Source organism: Trachurus japonicus, chromosome 3 (assembly GCF_045865225.1).
Source record: "Trachurus japonicus isolate A0001 chromosome 3, Traja_1.0".
NCBI lineage: Eukaryota > Metazoa > Chordata > Actinopteri > Carangiformes > Carangidae > Trachurus > Trachurus japonicus.
In genome coordinates, this window is record NC_140909.1 from 37,779,611 (window position 1) to 37,789,769 (window position 10,159).

General features: G+C 42.2%; 1 protein-coding gene across 2 annotated transcripts; it reads left to right on the top strand.

The window, feature by feature from the left end:
- The first annotated feature begins 5,521 nt into the window (after positions 1–5,521).
- On the top strand, positions 5,522–9,928 carry chst1 (carbohydrate (keratan sulfate Gal-6) sulfotransferase 1). Of its 2 annotated transcripts, XR_015035444.1 has the most exons (3): positions 5,550–5,902; positions 7,649–9,199; positions 9,241–9,928. XR_015035444.1 is itself a non-coding variant. In XM_085772348.1 (2 exons), exon 2 carries the CDS (start codon positions 7,695–7,697, stop codon positions 8,982–8,984), a length of 1,290 nt encoding a protein of 429 aa, XP_085628474.1. In that variant the 5' UTR covers positions 5,522–5,902; positions 7,649–7,694; the 3' UTR covers positions 8,985–9,928. The 2 variants fall into 2 exon arrangements, 1 of the variants encoding a protein (XP_085628474.1); XM_085772348.1 differs by having other exon boundaries at positions 5,522–5,902; positions 7,649–9,928.
- Positions 9,929–10,159: the final 231 nt, after the last annotated feature.

Genomic DNA, 10,159 nt, shown 5'->3' on the forward strand with positions numbered 1-10,159 from the left:
TTGTTGTTGTTTTGTGTTTTTCCTATGTCGGGCAGTGGCAAAATTTATTCATCCAGTAGAAGAGTCCATGATGAAATGCGTGCTAAAAAACACATACTTGCATAATCTGTGGTTTGGAGATACCTCTGGTTCCACGTGGGTTTTTCATATTTTAGATAGATTTTGTGTTCTGCTTCCTCCTGTTTTTAAATAAGGACGAGACAATTCTTGTGCAAGTTCCAAGTTGTTAAAATGAAAAATGCCAGACACAAAAACCCAGCTTCTGTCATCATGTGCATACTGGCATAAAGATGACGGGGAGAGAAGAACAAAGCCAGAACTCTCCCCGCATCCCTCCCACCTCCAACACCACTCTCCACACCCTCCCTAACCGCTACACACACATACACACACTTTATTTAGGCTGTCGTGTTATGAATCTATTACAAATCCTTTTGTGGCGCGGTCAAGAAGAATACCCCTACGCGATAATGTGCTGAAAGGCTATCGCGCTGCACCAGATGCCCCTTCTTTCAGAGAGGGACCGCGTCCCTTGACAAGGCTTCCACAAGCTGGGTTCATTGACATCAACGCTCTGGGGACAGCCATAGAATCAGAGCTGCAGAGCTGCTGCTTCGCCGGCCTCCCCATGGCACTGCTAGAGTCTCATCCAAGGGTCTTTCATCTGCGAGGTTAAGACAATTCCCGTGCTACTTCAGAGAATCCAGGAAAGGGCAAATAAATGTGACTGTAAACATGCGCACAGAGAGACGCAATCAAAGACCTGCTGGGGCAGACGACTTCCTTTGATAATGCATGTCATGGGCAGTGTGTATTATCCAGGGAATAGTCTGTGACGCTGTCAGAAAGAACAGCGAGAGGTGAAAATGATGTGTGAATCGTATTTACTGTAGTCAAGTATTGTACTTTTGTACAATAGTCATCCAGGACTTCCTTTATGGTTACTTTACATGTTTACTTCACTACGAATCAGAGAGGAATTCGACTTTTTACTTCCCAACAATTATTTAAGAGGGCTGTTTGTAAGTTTCCTCTTCTCTCTTTGAGTGGGTGGTGATTGCTGCTTGGCATGAGCTTCAGCCATTGTTGGACTGTTGGTGTTGGAGACAGTTCCAAGCCATGCAAATGAATTAAGTTTGATGCTGAACCCGCCACATTTCTTCCACTGCTACTGCTTAAGCTGGAAAAAGCTCCTTTTAATAGCCCTATACATTGACATTGTAATGCACTGTTATGTGATTTGGCAACGTATACATTTCTCCCCCATGAGAAGCTAAAATGTGGTTTCATGTTAGGAGCTGTTTTTTCCACAAATTTTCCACATTTTTTGGAATAGTTGACAGAGTATTATGGTTTATTTAGCTGATGAATTAAGAATAAAAAAGATCTAACCGATGAGGCTTTCATTGGATAGTAACAAAACTTGAATTTGCCCATACAGTATATATTCATTATATTATTAAATAACTTGAATGCATTTAGTGAAGCTATGGGCTACCTATATTATAAAAAGAATACTGCTACCACGCCAGAGGTTACCTTATGGTTTAAAAACAGCCACTGCTCCTTCATTGACATTGCAGCAGAGGTATACATCATTTAATATATAGGTTTTATTTAACAGTTGTTCAGGCAGTGTAGGAGTTGGTAAGTCAACATCATCTCTCCTCAGACCATATTAACTTCTCCTGCTGTGCCGAGGCCAGGCTCCATCAGTCTCGTTGGAAGTTTTCCAGACTATAGCTGAGCTTGCTAAGAGTCACGTTGGCTTCACACGTCTGTTCAGCACCTGTGTGAAGTGGAGCTGGTAACGTGTCGGATTGTCAACACCCAGAGCCTCCGGTGTCTCAGGGTGAATCTCGCTACCTCTGCCATCGAAATGCGGCAACCGATTCCCCTTGGTCTTCCATCATGCTAGCCGGTCTCGCAGATTCACAAATTACCCCAAACAGTCCAGTTCCCCATGAAAGCAAAGCCTGACTACATCTCACGGGCTCTGCTTCTGGTGCGAGATTTTAGTCTGCATGCATCCACTTGAGAATCAACTGTGCGAAAAAGAGAAACTCTGCTGTAAAATAATTAATATCCAACCACAAGAAAAGAGCGTGTGTCCATGCAGCTGCTCGTTTTATATCCTGTCATTTTTCCTTCAATATATTTTACTATTGTCATTTAATTTAAAAAAGTCTGTCAATTTAACATTTGGCCCTTTTAGTTGTTGAAACCTTTTTTTTACAATGCTAAGTAGTCAAATTGTAAACATGGTGACATTTGAGAGAATTGTTACTCAGCTGTGCCAATAAATCTTTCATGATGGAATAAAATAAAGAAAAGAACGCAATAACAAAAAAAGCTATAAGTCAGTCACATTAATGTCCCCCTTAATGGAGGATTAAAATGTAACAAATGACCTTTTTAATGGTTGACAGTTATACTAATTCTTTGTAGATGGGTCTTAGAACAATCAGGTTGCCAGGTGAGAAATTCCTCTATTAATAGTGAAGTTACAAATGTAATTGCGCTCACTCTTCTTGTGAACCATCATATTTGCAGTTAAATGTTAGTAACTGAAAAATAACAGTCTGCATGATCCTCACTACGACTGCAAAAGTTAGTCATCAACAGATGTTACAATGTTCCCTTATAAGTTAAGTTTAAGTTCATCCATCCCTTGTCTATACTGCTTATCCGTGCATGATCCCTGGAGCCAATCCCAGCTGACATAGGGTGAGGGCAGGTACACAGGTCACCAGTATATCACAGGGCCATATAGAGACAAACAGCCTCACACACTCACACACCTAACAGGCAACTTAGAGTCTCCAATCTACCTATGTATTTTTGCATGTCTCTGGACTGTTGTAGGAAGCCTGCAAACCGTGTTGTACCATGGGATTATTGATATTTATGGGCACATCAGATAATGTGTGATATTATCGTATGTAGCTATTAATGTTTGTTCAAATACTTATATTTACCTTCAGGCACAAGAAGGCAATCTTAAGCCTAGTTATGTGCCCCTTGCCTTCAAGCTTGCCCTCTCAGTCTTATTGGACCACACATTAACACACCTGCAAGCCAATTGTTGGTTCATGTTTATATATAGATGTGTTTCTGTTCCCATTGTTCTTAATAATAACACCTGAAGAAGACCGTTCGATCGAAATGTTGTGCGCAAAAATAACATATTTTTGTGGTTATCAGAAAGTGCACGGGCATGTTGTGGAAATGCCCTTTAACTTGTGAGAGAGAAAATCAAGTCCAGTGAAATGAGGTTTCATTTTAAGTACTTTATTTTTATCTTGCAAGAGGTGGACTGTCACACACACAAAAGTCTGTATGAGTGCATTGAGATTTGGTTACAACAGGTTACATAGGCACAAGAGCGGGAAGGAGCCATGTGCTAATCCTATACGGGGTGGCATCAAACATTGTCCAACAACATTATTGCATTCTTGCAGAATAAGTTTGCAATTATTGGCATTATCCCTCATGACATGTCAATTGGGCTATTATAAGATTAACTCATAAAGGCAGGAAGCTAGCGGCTGTCTGTAACTGAAGGTTTGTTGTGGGTTTTTTTCACACCTCAGCTTGTTGACACCTCATTGACATCTCACTGTGGTCTTGGATATGGAGACAGGAAACTAAGACCTGCATATTGCCCTACAGTATGCACAGCAGAAAAGTGCCACTTGCACTTTCTTCAAAGTTCCCCTAAAGTTCATGAACGTACACCTTCAAAGTTCAACCAAGGTTCATAAATTTCCATTACAGGCACACCATCTCCTTTTTCTCTGTGACTTTGCTACTCGCTGGCTTGGGGCAGGCACGAAGCAGCCACACCCACATTCATACAACAAACCTTTAAAATTTAAATGAGTTGTATAAAGTTATAATTAATATGTGTACAATTGCTATCAAAGTAAGAAATTAGTAATAGAGACCAAACCCGTTCTTTGTACAAGGCTGCAAACATGTATAAAGCAAAGCACAATCTACTTCCAGGAAAAATCCAAGAAATGTTTGGGGAAAGAGAGGGAGGGTACAATCTAAGAGGGAGAGGGAAGATAAAGCAACCTTTTGCTCGTACCACGTTGAAAAGTATGTGCATATCTGTCTGTGGAGTGAAACTTTGGAATAGCTTACCAGAAGATATTAAAGATAGTAAAATGTTGCCCATTTAAAAACAATGTTTAAAAATAATAATACAAAATTGAAAATGTTGAGAGCAACAAAGGGAAATAATTAACCTAATTTTGCAACAAACATGAAGTTTTCTTGTTTGTTTGTTTGTTTGTTTGTTTCTGACTGTTTTTTAGCATGTTTGTAGTTGAGGATTGATACTGTATGGGTTGTGTAATGTAACCTAGGAAATTTCGTCCTGTTTTGTTTTTGAGTTGTGAAGGTTTGTGGATATAGGATGGTCGGTGGGGGACGTACTGATAGGTATATGTATGTATGTGTGTATGTGTGTATGCATATGCGCAATTCCGATCAGACTGCTTATGGTTTTTATAATGAAATGAGAAACGAGGGTGCGGCAGCTATAAGCTTTGCTTCAGCCGCAACCCTTTTCGGCCAGCAATATAGTATTTGTTACTACCTTGAATTTGTTTTGTTGAAATTTTGATGCTGTGATTGAAATAAACACTCATTCATACATTCATTCATTAAATCTATGCTGTAAAGTTCAACATCTTATAATGGAAGTCTATGGGGATTGATTCATTTTTGGAGGCGGCCTCAAGTGGGCATTTTAAGAAGTGCAGTTTTTGGTACTTGTAGGGTTGTGTTAATGTGGGGATAGGTCTTTACACATCCCTCCATGCACTGTTTGTTCCTCTCAGCCTCCAAAGCTTTCCTTGTCGTATTCTTTATCCAGCCCTGCTTCCTTTGAGACATGGCCGTGCTAGTTTGCGCCCTCATATCCTGTTCATTACCGGCCCACCCACTCCTCCATCAATAACTGGGCTGCAGATGCCCTGGAGACAGGGCTTTGCTAGAATCACAGAGCCCGAGGCGATGATGTTGATGTGACGAGTTCACGTTGAAATCACAAGGAAGACTTTGACTATTGCGAAAATCCCTCAATCCAACTCTTCCGAATCAGACAGGTGCGGGTAACACGCAGTCAGCTTGGTGCTGAGCTGAAATAACCTGCAGAAGGCTCTTAGGGGAAAATCATTTTATAGCTTCATATGCAAAGCAATCAAACCTGTTCAAACATTCAATTATTAAAAAAGAAAAAAATGATGGTGGTGGAATCATGGGCTGGGTGAAAAGAGCTGCCTAGTATGTTTTTGCATAGGAAGAGGAGGAGAGAGGAGGGAGGAGGGGGGTCTGAGTATGTGATGTGGCAGGCAAGAGACTGAGGATGGGATGTGTGTGTGTGTGTTTGTGTGTGTGAGAGAGAAAGAGAGAGAGAGAAAAGGGGAGGGAGAGAGAGAAAGAGAGAGAGGCAGGTGGAAAGGGGGAGGGGTCTGGGGTGGTCCAGACAGTCGGTCCTTGTGTACCTCACACACTCTCAGCCGCTGCGCATCATTTGAGGGAAGCCCGGCTGTCGCTCTCTCTCCCGGCCACTCCAGCTTCACCGCCTGGCTTCTGAATAACAATAATAATAATAACAATAACAACAACAACGTTACTCCACCACTTTTTCATCTCTTATTTCTGCGTGTGAGTGTGTGTGTGAAGCCAGCCGGCTCACTTAAAACACACTCACACAACACCATCACCGGTATATGGGAAATACGGCTCTGGCTCTGCCCGGCGCATTTACTCTGTTATCCTACAGCCGAGGAGGAGAAGAAGCGCGCGGTGGAAGACGTTTGAGGACCGAAGCAGCCTTGATTCATGGACGTATACAGCGCATCATGAAAATACTACAACTACCAACAAGGTATAGCGGTAAAACAAGTGTGAATTTGTTACATAATGTGAACGCTACCTCTTTAAAATGTGAGGTTTGTGTCCATACAGTAATGTTTTTGAACATTTTGCGTTTGGGTGGGATGCGTTCATTTGTTCTGTGTTGTCTTATCGCAGCAGTGGTGAGGATGTCTGCATCGCGAAAAAATCTACTAACCTGTTCCCGCTGCAGTGTATAGTCGGCTTTTTTCCCCTTCTTTTGGTTCATTCAAACTGTCTATGAGAGCACTGATGCTTTCTTTAGAACATAAGTCGCCTGTGTTGCCTTCGGTAGCCACGTAAGTCAGTATTTTGCATTGTCAGAGTATAAAGCAAAGCAAAACCGTCAACATTGTCAGCTGCCTCACACAAACAGGCGACTGAAGTCTCTCCGTGCAGAGAGGGGGGAGAGATTTTTTTTATTGAGCAGTTTGTATTTATTGTATAGTATTTTATTGTTAGTCTCCTTTGAATTTAAAAGTGCCTCCACGTTGTTCAGCAGAGTCCCAACAGACACCCTGATGCATCATTTCTGCTTTTAAGACCCTACTACCGTCATGCATGGCTTCTGAAGTGATGATGGTGATCCTTTATTTTTCATACACCATAAAAAAAAAAGCTCTAAGCTGTATTAAGGCCCCACAATACAGTCTGATACTGCAGTGGGGGCTTTTTTTTTTTTTAATCAGCTCCTGAATGGGATGGATCTTCTCGGTGATTATCTAATTCTTCACTTGCAGCATCATTTCCCCTTGACATGACATTGGCAGTGAAGCTTTAAACTAATTTTTTACCTTTCTGCTGCTGGATAATACTTTTTTCTTTCTTTCTTTCTTTCCCGCCGGTGAACAAGTGGAACACAGAACAATGCTTAGACTCTCCAATCAGTGCAAACAAGGTCCTTGAATTAGATGCAGACGTGATGGAGCAGGCAGGGAGCCAGGGTGAATATAGGGTGTGCTGCAGTAGCCTACAGTCAACTATTCTTTGTCACTAATAATGATCATAGGGTAACTTTTTGGTGCATTCTCAACTCATAAAGCTCATAAAGTAACATGGAATGTGTCTAATATTAAGGCAGCAGCTCTTTTAAAACGTTGCCACAAACACAATAATGCATCTTTCCATTTTTAGAAACTGTATAAAGTCTGTTTCATTCTTGCACGCCGCTCTGGTCTGGGCTCTCAGACGGCTGTGTGTGTTTTTTTGGCAGTCGGCATCAGCTGATTGGAAAGCTACCAAAAGTTTGGGGCTCAGAAGTCTCGTCTTAATCTATTTAAATTTTCTGAAATTAGGCCGTAGCACCGGGAGGAGAAATGGGAGACAAATTGAATGATTTGAGTCACATGATTGTGTCTCATGGCTACAATAACCTTTATTATGGGCCGCTCTTGTTCTGTTCATATTCAGTATACAGCTGATCATCAATCCTGCATTAAACATAACGACCAAAGTGAATAAAATATTGACCTTTTGGTCCCTGTCATTAATGAAGTATTGCTCTCAAAGTGCTTATGATAAGCAATATAATGACAATATAAGTATAATAATATTATAAGTTGCTCAATATCATTAAGGTTATTACTATACTATTATATTCTCTCTCTCCGTACTGTGCATCAGGCAGACTGATCTGCCCTGTGGTACTTTGTGTTGACTATATTCATTGAACTGAGGTGAAATAACAAATAACATCACTCCTGAGAATAAAAAAAAACAAAAACTGTTTTGTTCACAGGGAGGACCTGGCATGGACCGCTGTGTCTAAATGAAGTGGTTCAGCCATGCAATGTTCCTGGAAGGCAGTGATTCTGCTGGCCTTGGCCTCCATTGCCATCCAGTACACGGCCATCCGGACACTCACCTCCAAGCCTTTCCAGCTGTGCCCGTTGCCCAGCCCCCAGAACTGTGGTCTGGGAGGCCAAGAGACAGAACCTCCCTTTGAGCGGGGAGCAGCAGCAGGCGGCGGTGGCTGCGATGACTACCCTTACTTTTCCATCAATTCCACGCGCAAAACGCACATCCTGGTCCTGGCCACCACCCGAAGCGGCTCCTCCTTCGTCGGCCAACTGCTCAACCAGCACCAGGAGGTGTTCTACCTGTTCGAGCCTCTTTATCATGTTCAGACCACACTGATTCCGCGTCTGTCGCACAGCCGCATTGCCGCGGACCGGCGCGTGATGCTGGGCGCCAGTCGCGACCTCCTGCGCAGCCTGTACGGTTGTGACCTCTATTTCCTGGAGAGCTACATCAAACCGACACCAACAAACCACACCACGGATAAACTCTTCCGGCGTGGCGCCAGCAGAGCTCTGTGCCAGCAACCTGTATGCGATGCCTTCGGTCCCACTGATGTAAATGTGGAGGAAGGGGACTGTGTTAAGAAATGTGCGACTCTTAACATGACCTTAGCGACGGAGGCTTGCCGGGAGAAGCGGCACGTGGCGATCAAGATTGTTCGCGTGCCAGAAATCGGAGATCTACGTGCTTTGGTGGAAGACCCGAGGCTGAACATCAAAGTGATCCAACTCGTCAGAGACCCGCGCGGTATCCTGTCATCGCGGATCGAGACCTTCAGGGACACCTATCGTCTGTGGCGTATTTGGAGGGCCACAGGGAGACGGCCCTATAATCTAGACTTGAGTCAGCTTACAGTTGTCTGTGAAGACTTTCTCAGCTCTGTTTCGACCGGTCTCAGCCATCCATACTGGCTGAAAGGGAAATACATGTTGGTTCGCTATGAGGATTTGGCTAGAAATCCGCTTCAAAAGACAAAGGAGATCTACGACTATCTGGGGCTGCCATTGGATAAAAACGTGGAAGACTGGATACACGCAAACACCCGTGGCAGCAGCGAGCCGTCAGCAAAACACAAGTTTGGTACAGTGAGGGATTCAGCAGCTAATGCAGAGAGTTGGCGTTTGAAACTGTCTTATGACATGGTAGAATACACACAGACTGTGTGTCAAAAAGTACTCCACCAGCTGGGATACAAGGCTGTGAAATCGGTGGAGGAACTGAAAAACATGTCGCGCTCACTGGTACAGGACAAAACTTTTGTACCTTTTTTGTAACAAAGATAGTTCTCTAATGACTATTTTTGATATATTTATAATTGTTGCCTTATAATTTCCCTAGTTTATCTGTTTTGTTTCTGTCATTTTGTTTCTTCAAATTTGCACTAAACTTTCAAGATTTTGAATGCACAGAGGGAACTGTGGATGATTCCCCAATGTTACGGAACAGCACACTTAAAACACAAAGTAATGAAACAAGCTAGTTTACAAATGTCTCATTATTTAGTTTCTCCATCCATAGAGCCAAGACGAGGCACTGTCTTCATTAGTTTCTTGTATGCAAGTTGTTGTTTCAACAAAAGTGAAATGTTGCCCCTCAAAAACATGATATGGAATGAGAGTTGGGATTTGGTTTCATAAAGCAAACATGTTTTCTTTGTTTTGTTTTTAGACCTGTGATGGCAAATTTGGACTGTACGAGCCTTGCTGTGCAATAAATAGTGAATGTCGCAGACAACCTTTACCACTATGGCATTTGTATCCATGTGGGAAAGAGAAGAGATGCTTCTGACAGATGCCACACTTGCAAAGGATAATTGCAGACAAAGGACAGAATCCCACTGGAGGTCATGAGTGTATCGTCAGAGGATTTACAACCATCTGCGATAGACAAACGCACACTAATGAGAGGTAATGCTGAAATCTTCATTACTGTTGGCGTTTAGGGAATAAAATCATATTTTTCAAACCGATTACAGCATTTAAAGTCATGGATGTGGAGATTATAGGCTCTAATCCAAGCAGACATAGAAACACTGGGACGGACTGTGTTCGTCAGTTTTATTTATTAATTTATTTATTTTCAAATGATTCAGTGTGCAATTTACACTGACTTTTATCTCTGCAGTTACAATGTGAGTGATGAAACATTAAGAGATACTCTTGTTTTTGTGCCATTCGATAAGGAATGTGTGAAAATAGAAAACATCACACGGCAAAAACTGTCTATGCTATCCTCTATTTATCTTCCACATCACACATTAAATAATTAAATTAATTATCGGAAGAAAGTGTTTCTTTGTAGAAGAATGTGCAACACAGCCAGGTTCAATCCTATCTACTATGACAAATATGAAATGAGTGACTGTACGTAATCTGGGACAAATCCTTTCAACCACGCAGGTTAAAGGGTCAATACAGTGAAACAGAGAACCGTCATCATATAAAGTCAT